The 19,752-nt window shown below is 54.2% G+C and overlaps 1 protein-coding gene across 3 annotated transcripts in view; it reads right to left on the bottom strand.

Moving 5' to 3' along the window:
• The window catches only part of NXNL2 (nucleoredoxin like 2), a 211,395-nt gene that overhangs the window by 154,765 nt on the left and 36,878 nt on the right, over window positions 1-19,752 (bottom strand). For 2 of the 3 annotated variants that reach the window (XR_007459817.1, XM_049640048.1), the window contains one exon: window positions 18,227-18,761. The exons of the other annotated variant lie outside the window; for it this stretch is intronic. Coding sequence is in view for 1 of the 2 variants with exons in the window: in XM_049640048.1 (XP_049496005.1) it covers window positions 18,593-18,761 (169 nt within the window). In the remaining variant the exon portion in view is untranslated. Of the gene's footprint in view, window positions 1-18,226; window positions 18,762-19,752 lie in introns of those variants that run through there. 3 annotated transcript variants of the gene reach the window in all.

The raw sequence follows: 19,752 nt of genomic DNA, 5'->3' as shown, positions 1-19,752 counted from the left end.
GATAGGGACATTACAAGTACAGCAAACTAAAGACCAATATTCCACATAAATATAGATGCAAAAACTCTGAACAAAATTTTAGCAAGTCAAAGCCAATAAGGTACAAAAAGGAAAATACGTTATCATCAAGTAGGGTTTTCCAGGAATGCAAGGTTGGTGTAACACTTGAAAATCAATGCAATTGAACATGGTAATAATAATCTTTAACATGTAAAACTTTAAAAATAAGAAAACTATATAATTATTTCTCTAGATACAGGAAAAACACTCAACAAAATCTCACATCTATTTCTGATTAAAAAAAAAAAAACAACTCTGAAAATTAGGATCAGAAAGGAGTGTCCTCAGTGTGGTAAAGAACATCTACAGAAAACCTACAGTGACCATAACACTCAGTGGCAATAACTGGACGCATTTCCCCCAAAATGAAGAACGAGAGACAGGATGCTTGTTCTCCAGGTGCCCCATCAACATTGTGCGGGAGGTTCTATCTGACGTGAGCAGGCAAGAAAAAGGGGTAAAAGACATTCAGACTGGAAAGGAAACCTAAAGTTGTTTTTCCACAGATGACACAATCATATATTTAAAATATGATGATATCTACAAAAAAATTCTATTAGAACTAGTTTCGTAAATCCGCAAAGTCTGAGGTCAACATACAACTGCCATTTCTGTTTTTTAAAAAAGCTTATTTATTTCGAGAGAGAGAAAACGCATGCGTACACATGCACAAGTTGGGGAGGGGGAGAGAGAGAGAGAGAGAGAGAGAGAGAGAGAGAGAATCCCAAGCAGACTCCATGCTGTCAGCGTGGAGCCCGATGAGGGGCTTGATCTCATGGCCATTAGATCATGATTTCAGCCAAAATCAGGAGTCGGACACTTAACCAACTGAGCCACCAATGCACCTCTATCACTTCTATTTTTTTTTTTTTTCAACGTTTTTTATTTATTTTTGGGACAGAGAGACAGAGCATGAACGGGGGAGGAGCAGAGAGAGAGGGAGACACAGAATCGGAAACAGGCTCCAGGCTCCGAGCCATCAGCCCAGAGCCTGATGCGGGGCTCGAACTCACGGACTGCGAGATCGTGACCTGGCTGAAGTCGGACGCTTAACCGACTGCGCCACCCAGGCGCCCCAATCACTTCTATTTTTATATGCTATCAATGAACAGTCAGAAATAGAAATTATTAAGATAATACCATTTATAATAGCATCAAAAAATACAAAATACTTAGGGATAGATCTGACAAAACTGTGTAAGACCTGTACATTAAAAACTATGAAATACTGATGAAAAAGTTAAGGAATACCTAAATAAATGGGGAAATATACCTTGTTAATGAATCAGGAGGTTCCACGTTACTAAGATGTCAGTTCTCTCCCAATTGTTCTGTAAAATTCAAAAAAAGTTCAACTAAACTCCAAACAAGCTTTTTGTTGTTGAAATTGACAAGCTGATTCTAAAATTCATATGTACATGTGAAGTACCTAGAATGGCCAAAACCACTTTGGAAAAGGACAAAGTTGGGGGCACCTGGGTGGCTCAGTCGGTTAAGCGTCTGACTTTAGCTCAGGTCATGATCTCAAGGCTCGTGGGTTCCAGCCCCGTGTCGGGCTCTGTGCTGACAGCTCAGAGCCTGGAGCCTGCTTCGGATTCTGTGTCTCCCTCTCTCTCTGTTCCTCCCCCACTCACACTCTGTCTCTCTTTCTCTAAAATAAATAAACATTAAAAAAATTTTTTTAAATAGAAAGGAAAGGGACAAAGACCACAGAACTGACCACACACTAGTCAGAAATTTCCATAAACAAAATTAAATACAGCCAGCAGGGGGAGGACTGTATCCCAGCATCACGCGGGATACAGGCTAACGGCCACAGTGCTTCGACAACTCACAAATGGGGCGAGAAAACCCTCACTGAAACGTAAAGGAGAGAGCGGGTGAAGGTGGTGAAAAAATGCTGTCTTCGGGTGTCAGTCCTGGGGGTGGCGCACGGGATGGGGACCTGGGGACACTGCTCTACGGCTTATTGAAAGTGGCATCATGCAGCTGTTAACAAGAGCCAGTGAGAAACATTTACGGGAAGGGCCTCGGCAGCACGAACACCGGAGGAAACCAAGGGAAAGCGAGATGTTGGCCGCGGTGGCCATGGGCGGCTGCCTTGGTTTTCCTTCCTGTACTTTGCAATTCCTGGGGAATTCCTGGCCTGGAGTTACAGGCCCCCTGCCCGGCAAGGGACCTCTAAGAATGTCCAGAAGTGTCTAAAAAATATTACATGTGTGTGTGCCATTCTCCCGCTTACGAACAAGCTGCTGCAATGGTGAAATCTCACTCTTCTGTTCTGTCTCCGACCACCAGGAAAGAAGAGTTTTCTTCACAGGACAGCAACGTGCACGAGGCGCTCAACATTCCCTTCCCTGAGCTCCGAGCATCTGAGCCAGGATGGACGAGCCCCTTCCCTCTGGCATTTAGGTCTCTGACTCAAGGGCCTCCCTTGTCCTCACTGGGCTGGTTGGCTCTGTACCTTTCGTATTTGTGTGTGAGCATCTCGTCCCCAGCCCCACCCTCACCTGCCGGAACCACCGTGCGTGAGGAGGGGCAGGTGGAAGGGGTCTCTACATCCCCGCGGCAGATTCCACCAGCCCTGAGCCTCAGAAACGCTCTGCACTGCTTCCTGACTCACAGAATCACTGGAACGAAAGATGTCACCAATCCTGTCATCTGGTTTTTGTCAGTTACTGTCAGGACGTCCCAGGCAGGGGGTGTTGGTGTCTCCCCAGGAAGTGAGGACAGAAGCCCCCCAGCCCCTGCGGAGCCCAGGAGCAGACAGACCAATACGACCCCTCACCGAAGGGACATCACCCCAGTGCCCGGCCACAGGCTCTGCAAAGATGCCTGCTGGTCACTTTATCGTGACTTTCTCCTCCTGGCCCGAGAATGCCTTTTCCAGCTGAGTCCGCCCGTATATTCCCTTGTTGGGCAGCTACAGAGCCAAGGAAAGAGTCCCCACAGGTGCCATGCTACATGGGCACCGTCATACACATGCCACTGCTCCGAGTGGCCCCGGGACTTTAGGCCTGTCTCTCTCCCAAAGTTGTGTCTGCCATTAAGTCCGTTTTGAATGAGCTGGGTGTGAGGGAACCCTGGCTTCTGAGGTCAGATTTTGGGGGAAACAAAGGCAAGAGAAATGCAGCTTCCTGGACACTGATGGTGTGGCTCGGGGACACAGGTGACAGGAGACATGCTTCCCCCCCCCCCCCCGAGTCATCACTGTGAATGGGGCAGGGCCCGCAGGAGAGGGCCCAGCTGCCCTGCAGGCCACATCCTCCCCTGCACGGGCATAGCGAGCATCCCTCCAGACGACACCCTCCACGGAGCTTTGCTTTTCCTCCACTTTCCACGATTCCGCAGCTGGTGTCTGTCCTCCTGTCCCTGAGGACATCGGGAGGGTGCTGCTCCAGCCGGCTGCCCACCCCGGCTGCACTCACCCCAGGACGCCAGCTGGGCAGCGGCTGTGGACCCCAGAGGACCCGCGGGGAGGGCAGCGCAGGGTCTGGTTGCGGACAGAAGGGGAACCAGGGCCCCTCCTTGGGGCCTGCCACACGCATGGCCTGGTCCCCACCCCCATTCACCGGACTCCGCTCTGCCCAAGGGCGTTCCAGGCTTTGAACCTCTGGTCATGCCAGAGAAATCCTATGACTGGAGGGTGTCCCTGCAGCACACGGGGTGGCCAGAGGAGGCCACAGTGTCCGCCCAGAGGAGATCTGGGGCCAATCTCGGCTTCCCTCCAGGTTTCCGCATCAGTACGGAGTGGACATCACGTGCCCCCACCGGACGCCCAGGCTGCTCTGGTCCAGACGCACGCAGCACAAGTGTGCTGGGAGCCAGGAAGACAGCACAGTGTTCTCCATGGCGGGTGCTCTACACACACACCCAGCGTCCACAGTGCTCTGGGGCAAGGCGCACCAAGTCCTCAGCAACAGGCCCAACTTCCTAGGGCCACCCCACACAGACCTGAGGCCCAGCAGCACCTGCCCCACAGCCCAGCCGGCCGGCCGGATCCAAACCTACCCGCTTCCTGGGTGTGATGTTCTGGGCATCATCTCCACCAATGTCTTCGGGGGGGGGGGGGGGGGGGGGGGGGGTGGCTGAGGACTTGGTGCGCCTGGGGGGGGGGGGGGGGTGGGTGGAAATGTATCATCTACTGCAGGAGGGGGTGTGGGGGGTGTGGAAACGTGTCCTCCCCCCATCAGGAGGGACCCCAGGGTCTGGACAGACACAGGCTTGTTCCCCCAGCCTCTGCCCGCTCACATTCACTATGTAAGATCTGAAAGACAAGGCAGTAAGATAACACAGACTACTCGGAAGGTTGTCGGTAATAAAATGACAAAGCAGAGCATGGCCATCTGCATGTGACCCACACTCTGAGTGTGTACAGGGATCGCACATTTGGACAGGAGTCCTTGCGTGGTCAGGAACGTGGGAGAGGTAGACAGAGGTATGTAAATGCATAAAACCACAGTGAGGCCAGGGAACCGTGCGACAGCTAACTTGGAGCCACCACATTTCCAGCCCTATAATTCGATGTTCTCTATTATTTTCTTTAACATAAAGGTGACAACTTGAGCCCATCAGGAACACACTAGGAAGGCCCTTTCTGGTGCTTTCTGGGGTTAATTTGAACATGTCACGGGGTCCCCAGTGCGGCCATAACAGAAGAGAACGCAGGGGCGTAAAGAAGAGAACGTGCTGTCGCGCTCCAGAGGCCTGTCCATCCACAGATGAACGCAAAAATGAGATGCAGTACACCCACACGAGGGAGAGCTACCCGGCCTCAGAGAGGAAGAAAGTCCACATGCACGCTGCAACGTGGAGGCACCGAAGGGCGTGATGCTGGCTGAAATCAGCCAGTCACAAGGAGACGTGATTCGTAAGAAGAAATGCTGTATTACTCCGCCCAGATGGGGCCCTGGGGCTGTCCGATTCTCAGAGCCAGCCAGCAGAATGGTGCTAGAAGGGGCCTGGGGAGTGGCCAGTGGTTTAAAGGGCATAAAGCTCCAGGTCAGGAAGAAGAAAACTCTTCCAGGCACGGATGGTGGCAATGACCTCACAAAAAGGCGAATGTACTCAACGCCACTGAGCCCTACACTCAAAAATGACCGACGTGCTAAGTTTGTGTTCTGTGAATTTCACGACTACAATCTAAGAATCCAATGAAGTATAAAGTTTAGTTAATAACAAAATGAATGGACCAAGACAGAGATGGATGATAAAGCCCCGCCCCCAACACACACACAAATCCAGCATTTTCGTAGAATCCAGGGGCCACTGTCAACGTGTCCACTCTCAACGTGTCCGTGTGTCTGAACATTTTCTTCATAAAATGGCAGGGAGCAGAGCAGCCAGAAGAAATGCTCTCGGAGGGGAGACAGCCAGGAGGAGCCCAAGTCCCCAGGGACAGGCTCCAAGCCCCAACCCGTGGTTGAAAGAGTGTGGCCCCTGATGAAGAAGCTGGGCTCCAGGCGCCATGTTGGGCAGTGGGGCCCGGTCCTCCCAGGACCCGCGACGTCAATAGCCACGCACTCAGTCCCCCAATGTTTGCAAGGACACCGTTGCTCTGTAGTGGCTCGTAAAATGCTTAGCAAGTGCGTGACAGACGGTACTCAACAGTACTGTTGGCTGCTTAGCTGGTTGTAATGGCAGTAGTGTTGTGCTAGTTAACATGCATCGGTATAGCACTAGTTAACGCGGGTCAGTGTAGCACTACTTTCCTTTCTTCCCAGTTTTATTGAGATATAACTGACACATAGTATTGTGTAAGTTGAAGTGATGGGCCTCCGGGACACACTCGGGGAGACAAAGCCCTTCCCTTGCTTCCGGACACCTTGCACCCACTTTCTTGGAGCACCAGCACCCCCTGCTGGGCGGGGACCAGAAAGGCACAACCCAGGAACCAGGGACCAAAGTGCCCACTCACAAACCCGAGACCTGGGGTGCAGGGCCCCCTCCCCAACGAGTGCGCGCGCGCGCACACACACACACACACACACACACACACACACACAGGGACATGGAAGCCTGGGGCGCGACCCGCACAGCAGGGCTGCAGACCAGGACTGCACAGAGAGCCCGGTTCCACCCAAGAGGCTTCCTCAAGAGGCCAGTCTGTCTGAGACACACAGAAGACACCAGAAACAGTGTCTTGGGGGGAAATAAACTTGCAGTTTCTGTTAGCAACAGACGGGGCCGTTCCGGGCCTGGGGGCAGTTTTAAATCTACTTGGGGAGCACATTTCTGAAGCTGGCTGTGTCTCAGGGATCAGAGCATGGGTTTGTTGTTGTTGTTGTTGTTCAAAATCAGAATCAGTGTCCATCATTGTTACTGCTAGACTTTCAGTTATGTTTAGCACTTTTGGCTACGGGCATGTTTTACACTAACATTTATTAAATTCAGTAAATAGGTATTCCCAATGACGACCAAGCCAACATTTGCCTGTGAAGGGCAGGAAGATGGGCAGCGACTGGACATAAAGGTGGGAGGGTAAGTGGCAGGTGGGGCCCTTGCAGCACGGAGGCCAAGCCTTGGAGGCAGGTGCAAAACTCGGGCCGGGGGGGGGGGGGGGGGCGAACCTTGCAGATGTGCAACGTCAGACACGGCGCTGGCTCACACGGACACACCTCGACTTTACCACGTCTTTCTCACTTTTCTAATCTGTGCCAGGATCCGCTTCCTCCTGGTGTCCCTGGACAGCTGGCAGGGGGCGGGCCTTTGTCTGGAATGTGCTGCCTTCGTGCCCAGGGGCAGGACACGTTCAGGGGAACTCTGTGCTATGGGAGCTAGAGAGGTGCACGCCCCGTCGTGAGGGTCAACACGGTCACTGCGGGAAGTGGTGTCCATAGCCATAAACTACCTGCTTGGGTTCAACACAGTGTTAACACGGGGGTGGGGTGCCTGGGGGCTTAGTCGGTTAGGCGTCCGACTCTTGGTTTCGGCTCAGGTGGTGAGTTGAAGCCCCACGTCAGGCTCTGTGCTGGCAAGCACAGAACCTGCTTGGGATTCTCTCTCTCCCTCTCTCTCTGCCCCTCACCTGCTCAGGCTGTCTCTACCTCTCTCAAAAACAAACTTCATAAAAAAGAATGTTAACACGGTTTTCGGGGAGGAAAAACTCATCTAAGATAATTGTATGGAACTGACCGTTTTCCAAGACAGTGACGGAATTTCAGCTTCGTCTAAATTGTAAGTGGAGCGTCTGGTTCAGAGAGGCTTCCGGAAGTAGCTTCTCAATGGGACCTTGGTCGGCGTGCTGGGAGGCACCCCTTTTTCTAAGGTTCGCACACTTGAGAGAAGATAGAGCTACACCGCAGACATGACAGAATGAGCAAGGATATGCTTCTCCTTATTTTGTTAACACTCTGATGCTTAGTGCCCTGTCGGCCGCGGCTTTCCCACCTCTCCCGCGGCAGATGGCCAGCAACAGGGCTGGTAGTCTGCGTCCTTGTGTTCACAGCCCACACGGGACTTTGGGCAGCACCAGGCAGCAAATGGGACACCAGCAGAAACCTGAACAGAGCTGCATCTGCTCGGAATCCCGCAAGCCCCACGGGAACCAGGCCCCGGGGAGCACCCAGCTGCCCGCCGCCCGTGGGCCACAGCACGTGGGAGAGCCCAGCACAGGCCATCCAGGTGGCCCACCCAGCTCTGGGCTTGTAAGCTGAAGGAAACGGTGGCGATTTACGTCTCTGACCTCCGTGCTTTGTATGCAGCTAAAACTAACAGGGCAGACCCCACTTAAATTCCTCTTCTGACCACGAACAGCCGCCCCTTCCCCACACAACATTGTTTGTGTTTACAGAGACGTGGCTTGGGGGTAGCAAAGAGCAATATCCTTCCAGAACCCAGGTGAGGGATGGAAAACCAGTGAGTGAGCGCAGAGGGGGCTCTGGGGAGAAGGGGTAACAGGAGAAGCCGGGGTCTCCCATAAGAACACAGGCCAGTGTTCCAGGGCACCAGCCACCGAGCCTGTCACCTTGCCCGCCGTGAGGGCTCACCTCCCAACCACGGAGAGAGCACCTACGTCACCACGTGCTGTGCAATGAGGCCCACTTGAAAACATGCTTCAGCTGCCTTCAGGGAGCGCATCCACGATAAGTGGGTTGGTGAAACCACCTGTCCGAACCCCCCCGACTAACTCTTAAGACAAGAGCACTACTATCTGCATTGTCTTCGATGCCCTCTGTCTGAGAACTTGTTAATTGGGAACTGACCCCCAGCTTCTCCCCTGCCCCCTCACCCTTTGGCTGCACCTGCCCCTTCCCTGCGGCAGGCCAGGCCGGGGAGACGGAGCGTCTGGCGTTTAAGTAGCGTGTTCACACAAGGGACAAGGACAGCCTCACGGAGAAGCCTGAAGACCCACCTGAGCGCAGCACCAGGGACGTGACCTCCTCACACATGCGTCCAGATGCGGAGCAGTGAGGGGGCCCCAATAGCACTTTTATAACATTCTCGCCAAAAGGGCACAGCCTACAATCAAGGGCGAGGAGACAGCAGAGAAACCCGAACTGAGGAACCCAAACTGGCCACTGCTCGTCAGCCAGCTGAGAGAGACCAGGAAGAGAGGGGGGCGCTCCACACCGAAGGCAGCAGGACACGCGGCTGCTGGACGCAGCGCGGGCAGTGGGAGCGGCCCGTGACATGACCCAAGGCGCTAACACTGGGGACACACACGGGAATTGTCTGTACTGTTTTGCAACTTTAAGTTCAAAGACTTTCAAAATAAAAGGTTTTAAAGGTTAAACAATAAAGTGTCTTCAACATTTAACAGGAAGAAAACAGGAGGAGGGGGAGGGAAGGGAGGGGCAAGACCAGCCTGTTCACTCCCCCTACCTGCTTCTCACCGTCATTCCGGGGCTGGAAGGGGGACCCTGTACCCCGTACCATGTGGGAGGATGGCTAACCCTCCTGAAACACGGTCAAGAGGCAGCGGCTCATAGAGACACTGTGGCAGGGTCCCCGGCACTCAGGCTCCGACGCCCGCACGGCTCAGAGGCCTCCAGGTGGCCTGGGGCCTCACGGGGAACAGAGCTCTGCCCCTTCACCCATATCTGGGGAATCCCTCCCTTCCTCCAGAAGACATGAGTTGAACAGCCTCTTTCTGGGGGGCCCCGGGCTCCTTCAATGGGATCTGACAGGTGCCCCCAAAATGAGGAAGGAGAAGCCAGCTGTTGAAGCAGGTGTAGTAGAGAGACCCCAGGTGCATTTAGTTCCACACGGTGGCTCTGTCCATGGCGATGGACCAGATTCTGCCCGATTCTGCCTGTGAGGTCCCGGCCCCCCTGCATGGGGTGCACCCAGGGCTCGCTTAATGGGGCAGCCGCTCCTCTGCAACTTTCCTGCTCTACTCCCAAGAGTAACATCAGAGTGTTCAGTAATCTGCTTTTAACCTGGAAAGTGTGGTTTGGAAATGAATTAACGAGATCTACAAGAAGGAATGACTTAAGGTGCCATCTGGCAGGCGTGCCTGGGTGGCTGGGTAAGCGTCTGACTCTTGATTTCAGCTCAAGTTACGATCCCAGGGTCAGGAGATCGAGTCCCTCATCAGGCTCCACATGGAGCACAGAGCCTGCCTGGTGCTTGGGATTCTCTCTCTACCAGCCCCCCCCCCCCCGGCTCTATCTTTAAAACAAAATTTAAAAAAATTTTAAAGTATCATCTGGCTTGCATCACACTAGCATGGCAGAGAAATCTCTGTCCTCGGGTCTTGTCCTCAGGATGGGATCTGCAGACTCCTGTGCTCAGACCACCCAGCCCTGTTTCTGGGTTTCCGGAAACCCGAGTTTCCAGAACACACGGGGCTCCCTGCCAGCCTGGCAGGAACTATCTCAAGTCCAACCACTCCCACCAGGCTGGCCCCTGCCCTGAATACACAGTTTCGGGGAGCCCCCAACCCCACCTCACACCCTATTTCTTTCAGTTATATGGCCCAACACAACAGGCAACTGTCGGCTTCTTTCTTCGTCTTGAGTAACTACTGCTCGCCTGTGGGCCATCAAGTCCTGGGAACGGACGGCTGGTCCGCCTCACTGCCCCTGCACCACCAGCAGGATAGATGCAAGATAATGATTTCTCTCTCCTTTTTATAGTTTATTTTTATTGTAACAGCTTTATTGAGAGTAGTTCACATACTACATGATTTCCCCATTTAAGTATATAAATCATGGTTTTTAAGACATTCACAGACCCCCACTCACTATTTTAGAACATTTTCATCGCCCCCAAAACGATCCACAAGCAACCATCCCCCAGTTCCCCACAGCCCTACCCCTGCCCAAGTCCTAACACACCCCTTTGTCTCTGTGTCTTTGGTGTCCAATCCTGAACACTTTCGTATAAGAGGAATCGTACAAGTTTCGTGACTGGCTGCTTTCACGGAGCAGAATGTTTCCAAGCTCATCCACGTGGTCACACTTGTCAGTGCATCAGTCCCTCTGGTGTTGATGACAGTACCGTGTGCGTGTGCCATGTTTTGTTCGTCTGTACGTCAGCTGATGGCCTCTGGCTTGTTTCCAACGGTCTGCAAACACTTATGAATATTTATGAGTAACGAGTATTTACAAATAATGCCGCTAGGAACATTTGTGCACGAGTTTTTCCGTGGATGTTTGCGGTTTCCCTCAGTGCATAGATACAAGCACAATTGCTGGAACACACTGCACGCCTCTAACTTTTCAGCTGTCAAACTGTTCTCCCAGGAGGCTGTGCTGTCCTGCCTTGCCCGCGTGTCTCCGAGCCTCCCACGCTGCTTTCTCACTGTGACTCACGCCCGCCCCCCAGTGGCTGCGAAGTGGCATCTCACTGAAGTTCCATCTGCTTCCCTCCTGACTGACTACTCAGGTTGAGCATCTGTATACCCTCTCTGGACAAATACCCATACAGATCTTTTTCTCTTTTAATTGTGGTAAAATACTCTGAACACAGATTTTTCCATCTTGATCACGTGTGGACAGCTGGGTAGCATTCCATCCGTTCCCATTGTTGTGCGAGCAACACAGAAGTTTCTCACACCTGTTCAAGTCCCCAGGCCCTCAGCCGCCGCCCCACATCCGTCTCTGGGACAGAAGTGGGGACACTCACCCTCTGCACCCCCCTGCTGCATGGTCCCGTGCAAACACTTCCATTGTGTTATGGCACTCTTCCCAGCATTGTTGACCTCTCGTGGGAGCGTCCCTCAAACATCACGAGAGACATCGAGGGTATTTCAGATCTCAAGAGTATTTTATGTTGGTTGGTCTGGACAGCAGTTTCACTCACCATCGCACAGCAAGCTTAGCCCCCACTCCTTGGATGAACATTCACATGAAATGAACAACCTGCGAAGTTCGGGGGAGTCCTACGGTTCCCGTCCACATGTCCGGTTAACCCTGCCAGCAGGACGGCTCTCCCTGCTTCCGGAACCACAACACACAAACCTCACAACCAGGGGAAAGCCCCACAGACATGCCCAATCAGCCCAAACACTCCCCTTCACCCATGGGTCCCTGCACTCCTCACTGTGGGACCTCACCAGCAGGTTTTGCTTTTACAAATACCAAGTAGGGCAAGTGGTCTCCAGTCAGATGTTAACGTCCACTCCCAAAAAACCTTCAGCTACAGGACACACAACTTCTTCACAGAGAGAAGGAGGGCTTCAGCCGATCAAGAAAACGTGGGTTCCAAGTCCTACAGCGACTTCATCAGCATGTAAGGCCATTCCACCTGCAGCCCCCAGGCTCCTGTCCACACAGCAGGCTCCCTTCCACACACGGAGGGCTCTGAGCTCAGGCCATGTGAGGCCATCAAGCTGCAACTGGGCTCCTCCAGCTAAACCCAGCATTCTGTGTTGTTAACAAGTGATTAATAGCATTAGCTGCAATAATAGCATTTACATGACGTTTATTGTGTGCTGGACGCTGATCTTACAAGTTTGTGTGTGTTAGTAACCCGTTTACTCCCCAACAGCCTCTGAGAAAGGTGTAGTATCTATTTTATAGAAGAGGACATGCTATTTTTACACTTTTCAGGTGAGGACACGCCCAAGAGTTTATTTCTAAACAAAAGACTGGACCCCAGGTAGCATGGCTCCGTATTCTTTACTTGCCAAAAGAAAAACACATCTTTGAGAAGTATGAAACAAGCAAAACCAAGAGTTACAACCTATGTAAAGGCACCAGTGCACACCACACTGGTGAGTGGACAACCCCCGGCTGGGCACCAAAGTCTCCCGAAGCAGGTGCTGTGCGTGGTGAGACCGGGTTGCACAGCAGGGCTGAAAAAATAGCACAAAATGAGCAATCTTATATATGAATATCTCTGCAACTAGCCTCAATAAAACCTTAACAAATTTAATTCTAAAGCTCATTAAAATAATAATAAACCATGGCCAAGTAGGATGCATCCCTTAGGAATACAAGGGTAATTCAAACTAGGACATCTGTTCACAGAATTCACTACATTAATAAGACAAAGAAGAAAAACCACATAATTATCTGCAGAGAGGCTAAAATGGCATTTAAGAAACTTTGGCATCCACTCTTGATTAAATTTGTAAAACACCTACCAGAAAGTGGATTATTTTCTTCTTACGATAAAAAAAAGATATCTTAAACCAAAAGGAGCATCCAACCTGACAGCAAAGAACCAGAAACATTCCCACCACGTCCCTGCCACGGTTAAGGGTCAGTTTAATGACAGAGAGGAACACAAGAGGCAAATTGTAACAAGGGAGGCAACGTCCGCTGTTGTGGAAACACACGCGCTGAGAGCACCCAGCGCCATGGGAAACACAACGCGCTGCTGGGGACAGACCCACGTGCCGAAGGGGCCCCTTCTGTAAATAAAAACTAGTCACAGGGAGAAAAGGAGAGGAAAGAGTTCTCTTTATAAAGGCAGGGGCAGCAACCACACAGGGAAAGGCACAGGCACGCAGGGCCACTGGGGAAGAGACGGAAAAGCGGCGGATCTCAGCAGCGACGGAGCGGGGGCTCTTCTCCTGAGAACAGTAGGCTTCCCCTCCCAACTGGATCGCCACACTTAGCTCGCCGTGCAAAAACTAAGTACAGGAGAATACCCCAGAAAGTTCTGGAAAATAAGACAAAGCCAGGGAAGACCAGCCCTGCCAGACGTCAGAACACCTCGTGAAGACGCAGACGTGGAAACAGCCGGGAGCATGCCTTGTGAGGGGGCCAGGAAGATGGAGCGAACAGCTGCACGGGGACCGCCGGTGGGAGAGCCGTCTGGGTCCTGGCCAGCGTCCCCACCCCGTAGGACCAGCACCAGGCCCGCTCAGGGCCGGTGCCAGCTGTCTGCTAGGGGTGGCCAGGGGCTGGAGTCTGGGCCCCGGGTCAAAGCACACTGCTGAGTGTGCTGTCTCTGGCACAGTCCAGGCGGTAGCCACCGGCTGCGGGTGGCCACTTAAATGGGACACAAATTAATTACCATGAAGCAGAGCCAAGAACTCAGCTGCAAACACTCCCTGTGCCCAGTTCCCATTTCCATGCGCTCAGTCGTCTTGACCTTAACCAGACACCTCCCCAGGTTCTGCTGGCCAGCCGCATGGGAAGGGGCAGCACGTAGGCAGGGCTGGACAGGACAGGCGTAGGGAGGCACGGGCGCTCCAGGTCAGGGGGGCCAGGCCACCTTGAACACTGAGCACACGCACCCCTCTGGCCTCACACTGCACCCCCCTCGGGAAGCCAGCGCACCCGATGGAGGGCAGGTGTGCCCAGCCTGGGGCCGCTCCACTGCACTGCCACACAGACAGGCCTGACTTATTGAAGTGCAGCCCACTGCCCTAAGCCAGCAGGAGAAAGATCACTCCCCAAATGGTGACAGAACATCACACGGTCCAGAAACACAGAGAGGGCTCACTCCTCCTCTTTACCAATTCACACACAAATTCACTGTGTCCCAACAGCAGCGCTAGGAGTCACATGCACAAGGGCACTCAGTGCAGCACCAGTTAGAGACTGGCATCACGTCCACTGATGTGGGGCCGGACAGAGTAACCTACGGTGTGCCACACGTGATCATGCTCAGCGGACATCAGAATTCAATAAGGCAACAAACAGTCACAGAGCATCCAGTATCCACTCGTTCCAGGAACCAGACAGGAATACAATTTCTGCTCTCAAGGTAGTGATTTTGGTGGTCGGGGAGAAGGATGTAGAGACAGATGACAGATAGATAAATAGATAGATAGATAGATAGATAGATAGATAGATGATAGAAAGATAGATATAGATAAATAGACAAGAGCTAGATAGTAGACAGATGATACAAATATATGGATGGATGATAGAAAGAAGCTAGGTAGATAATAGATGATACAGATAGACACATGATAGCAGATGAACGGATGGATGGATGGATGGATGGTGAATAGGAGATAGAAGACAGATGTGATACAGACATGACAGAATAGGCAGAAAGATGTGATAAATGATAGATAAGATGAATGATTGACAGACGGCTAGAAAGACAGATGGACAACCCAGAGAAGGGGGTCGACAACAGTGACACGGAACGAGGAGGGGGGTGCCATCTAGACAGGAGGGTCAGGGATGAAGCCTCTGAGGAGGCATGTGGGCAGAGTGAGCACAGCGAGGAGATGGACAGGACACGGAGGGACAGGAAGGACAGGGAGGTGTGTCTGGGAGGAGCAAGTGGATGCAGAGAATGGGGAGGATGGTCCCAGAAGGACTTGGCCTCGGTCTGAGGTGCTGGGAAGCAGGGACATAACACGACCCGATTTCCACATGAAGGACGGGTCTAGTTGCTGTGTGGACCTCACATTCCAGGAGATGGGAGTGGAAACCTGGAACCCAGCCAGGGACCATGGCAGCCCTTCAAGGGATAGGTGGGTGGCCAGTTAGGACCCCTGGCCCCCACACAGGAAGCATTCTCTGTGTGTTCTATTTTCTCAGTCTGCAGAACGTGCTCCGTGAGAACAGGTCCCGCCCTCGCGTGGCGACCATGACTGCAGGGTGGGCATCTGCTCGTGGCCTGGGAGCCCCAGGGAGCCCCCATTCTGCAGTGGGCCTGATGGCACTTCTGCACGTCCCCACTGTCCCTTCCCACCCCTGTGGGCGCTCCATGGACAACGTGGGCAGGAGCCCCTCTGCGCTCGGGTCCAATGTCCTATCCCTTGCCCACCAGTTCTGTAAACCTGAGTCCTAAAAGTTGTACTTATCACCTGGGCTCTGGGGGCTCTCCTGACATGATCCTGGGGCCACACCCCCCTCCCCATGGCCCGCTTCTTCCAACCCTGAGGGCCCTGCAGTGACGCTCTGGGCCTTTTCAGCCAACTGCCCCCAGGAAGGCAGGCAGGCACCTGGCGGGTGCCCAGCAGGTGGAGAGTGCCTGAGTGCGGCAGGTTCACCTCCACAGGGAAGGTGGCCAAGGGGTGGGGACGCCAGAGCCAGCAGGTAGATGCGTCCAGTTGCCCCAGGAGGAGCTGTGGCGCAGAAGGCGATTCAGCCTCTTTCAACCAGCTTCGCTGAGGCCAGAAGTCACAGGACGTGGCTGAAACCACCGGGAGAAGATGTGCATTCGGGTTCCCTGATGACGAAGGAAAGGGGCCCCGCGATTATTGGTGAGAGGGTGGCAGGCTCCCCTCCCGCACTGGGTTGCTGCAGACCAGCCCGCCTCTGGGGACAGTGATCCGTAAGCAGGCGACCTCCCCCACCGAAGCCTGAGGATAGGTGACGGGGCTGCACCACTCCGGCATGGGGAGCCCACCAGCTCTGCTGGGTTAACCTGAGAAGGAGTCAGACACTTCCCAGGCTCTCAGCCTGGGCACGGCTACATGTCCCAGTGGCTTTGCTCCTCGTGGGGAGTGCAGCGGCCAGGACGGCCAGCTGGAGAGCGGGCACCATCCGGGAGGCTACCCTGCCTGGGGAAGCGTGGGGCCGCCGCAGGCGCTGACGGCCCAGGCCTGTGGGCACCACGCGGGTGACCATCCGCAGGATGCGCGAGCCCACTGCAGCTCCTGCTGTTGGAGGTGCCGGTCCCGGAAGACGGGGCGGAGTAGGTGGTAAAGCTGTGTCTCAGAGGAGAGTCCCCTGTGGGGCCAGCAACCCATCTGGGGTCTCATTAGAGCGCAGCCTAAAATCAGCATCCAGTCTCGAGAGCTGCTGTCCCTCCTGCTGGTGTCCACACACTTGACTTGCTGTGTCACCTGCCGGCCACTGCATCCGTGGGCTGCAAGCAGGCCCACCTGCCCGCCCCGAGCAGGGCCCAAGCTCCTGGTCCCACACCCCAGAGACCACCTCAGGGGGGCGGGCTGGACCCTGTCCCTCTCCTTCCTCCTTTCTGTGCTGTTTGCTGGGAAACTCAGCTGCAAGCACATGTGTCTGTCTGTGCACCACAGTTTGCTTTTGGGAGGCCGAGTGCTGGGTGCTGGGGGCCAGGTGTGCCCCCACTAACTCCCAGAACCTCAGCATGTGACTATTTGGATACAGGGCCTTAAGGAGGTTATTAAAGTAAAATGGAGTCACAAGGGTGGCCCTAATCTAGCCTGTCTGGTGTCCTCCTAAGAGAGGAGGCCACAGACATGCACAGAGGGACGACCTCGTGAAAAGGCAGGGAGAAGACTGGTATCTGCCAGCCCAGGAGAGAGGCCTCGGGACAAATCACCCTTCCCACACCTCATTCTGGAATCCAGCCTCCAGGGCGGGGAAAGAAGAGGTCTGTGTTGTTCATGCCGCCCTGTCTGTGGACTTTGTTATGCAGCCCAAGCTGACTGATACAGGTGCCAAGAGGTTCAAGGTGGGGCCAGAGAGAGAAGGCACGGTCCCCTCCCCCCCGACACACACACATCCCCTCCCCCACTGTGAACGAATCCTTGGGGAGTCTGCTGAAGGAAGCAAGGGTGGACAAAGTGCAAAGGGGACCCCCTGAAATGTGAGGGGGGAGGACCCCTGTTCAACTGTTTATTATAAAACAGGAGGACCCCTCCCATAAATTATGTTTTCTCCTGGGGACAGGAAGGACAAGCAAGTTCTCTGCAGCCTCTCCCGATAGGGCAAGGGTCGGAAGCGCATCTGTAACCACCAAGACCAATGGGGGCCTGTTTTCCCACCAGGCGGCTGCTGCTGCACCCACCCCGGGGCTGACGGTGGGCACCACCTCAGAGCAGCACCCACCCAGGGCTGGCAGCAGGTGCCACTTCGGAGGAGCACCGCCCCGGGGCTCACTGTGGGCTCCATGGCGGGGGAGCACCTGCCCGGGGCTGACAGCAGAGGAAAAAAGACTGCACATGGGGATGAACCCTGACAGCTTATGTGTCTGCGTGCCTTTTGTTCAGTGGCAAGAGTGTGCCCCAGAACCCCGAGGCAGTGGCCCCCCAGCCCCGAACCTCCTCCACAGAAGCTCCAGGGCGGCTCTGACACCCACCCGAGGGCCAGGTCCCCAAATCCCTGGGCTCTGGGTCCCCGTGGATGCCGTGACCGGAAGGCGAGAGAGGGGCCTCGCAGGCAGTGTCACAAAGGAGCCAGCAGCCTGCAAGGAGCATTAGCACCGCGGACCATCCCCCCAGCCCCTGTCCTGTCCAGCTGTGGCTTGCTTTCAGCTGGGTGGTTACGGTGACTTCCGGGAAAGCCCGCTCCAGGAGACACGTGGTGCGTGTGCTCTGAGCATCGGTCGTACAGCAGTCAAGGCTGCCGGCGGAGACAAGAGCACGGTGTGTGTCTGGTGTAGAGTGTGTGTCGTAGGGCGTGTGTGTGTGTCTGGGTGGTGTGTGTACGTGGTGTGTAGGGTGAGGTGAGTGTGGTGTGTGTGTGTCCATGTGTGTGCATGTGTGTGTGTGCTGGGTGTATGTCTGTGTGTGTATCTGTGTGGTGTGTGTGTGTAGCATGTGTGTGTATGTGGGGTGTAGGGCGTGTGTGTAGTGTACAAGGGGTGTGTGTACGTGTGTGTGTGTGTGTGTGTGTGTGTATGTGTGTGTGTGTGGTGTGCCAGCGGTGGCCGGCAGTGCGAGGGCAGAGGGCTCCTGGCAGAGCCTGTGGTGGCTCCCGCTTGCCTGGACCCATCTGCACCCGCAGGAGACGCGGGTTTGACACCGTGAACGTGCGGCCTCGAGCAGCTGTGAGACTGGAAACGGGAGCACAGTGTGGAGACCAGCACTGGGGGAGCACCTCACTGTCCCCGTGCGAGCGCCTGGTTTGCGGGGACAAGGAGGGAGATCAGAGGGCTATGCCGGAAATGTTTATTAAAGCGTACGGATTCTGCAAACCTCAGTGATACATGAGTCGTGAGAACTTAGCATTAACCGAAGTAGGTCTCCAGAAGATGTATTCGTAAATGTGTTCTTTCACCTGAGGAGTGGTATAAAGATGTGTTTTCCATGGATTCCCAAGAGCCCAACGGGAGCATACTCAGGCTCGCGTGAAGACAGCTCTGCTAAGAGTGATAGAAATAAGGATCCGCAGGCTACGGGATCCTCCCTGGCAGTGTTTCTGTCTGCCGGGACATAAACCGTACCAGTGCGGGCGGGGAGGAAACGGCCGCTCCCCTTCCCGTGCTCAGGATGCAGCAGCAGGTGCCCCCGAGACCCCCGGCGTCACCCGGAGAAATTCTGAAAGATGTTGGCCGCCTCCACCCAGCTCTGGAAGCAGGCCAGCCCCCGCTCCCGGATCTGCTTCCGCCCTTTGTCGGTGATGACCTCCCCGCTTGGTTTCACAATCACCAGCCTGGGGATGGCTGTGATGTGGTACCTGGTCCTCAGCTCCCTGCGGGAGAGAAGAGGGAGGGCCGGGTCAGCGGAGGAGTGGGCAGGCCGCCACACCCACGTCCCCAAGGCTGGCTGGCCGTGCAAAGCCTTAGCCCCCAGCCTGCCCACACCTCTCCCTGCTGCGAGCCTGTCCTGGGGGTGTCCCAGGGAGGGGACAGGTGTGCTGTCCCAGAGGGGCGTGCACAGGGAGGGGACTGCTCTGAGCCTGGGCTGCCCATCCCAGAGCCACAGCTGCGTGGGACCACAGAGCACCCAAGAGGTGGAGGAGCGCCAGCAAAACTGAATTTCTCATCTTCGTTAATTTAAATTCAAGTAGCCACGAGTGGCAGGTGGCTACCATATTGGACGGTACAATTCTAAACCCACAAATATGCCCCAATAAATTTATATCCCTCCTCTGTCTCAAGAGGCTGAAAAACACCAGGTACACACAACCATCAGTGTTAAAACTCTGTGAGTTCCAACAAAGCTGTGTGAGACTTTCTGCCCCTCAAACTCAAGGAGAGGCTGATTTACATTATGGACGACACATTTCTTGGCTACTTTTTCCGTCACGTGTAACAAGTATTATTTGCATTGACGTAGGAAAAGGAGCAACCACCTCCTTTGTCTCTCCCCTTAACCCTCTCCTAAATGAGTGCCCTCAAGACAGGGCAGCTGATGAAGACCCCTCCCCATTCCCAAGGCCACCTTGCAAGTGTCTCTCATTCAGTAATGTGACTGCACTCACCTGTCACCCTAGGGACTGTGGGTCTGCGTGGAAGGAAAAACGCACTTGAAACCCTCCTGTTACCAAGTCTCCCCATCACGTCTCCATCAAGGTCTTCCTGCTGCCTTCTGGCACCCAGGCCAAACACAAAGGCATAAATCAAGCGGGAAGAAGACCTCCCGCCTCCACCCAAAGGAAGAGAGACTCTTCTCAAACGTCCACGGGACCGTGACACACCCAGCATGTTCTCGGCCACCAAGGGATCGTCACAAAATTTCAA

Source organism: Panthera uncia, chromosome D4 (assembly GCF_023721935.1).
Source record: "Panthera uncia isolate 11264 chromosome D4, Puncia_PCG_1.0, whole genome shotgun sequence".
Lineage (NCBI taxonomy): Eukaryota > Metazoa > Chordata > Mammalia > Carnivora > Felidae > Panthera > Panthera uncia.
This window is presented reverse-complemented; position numbering and strand designations above follow the sequence as displayed.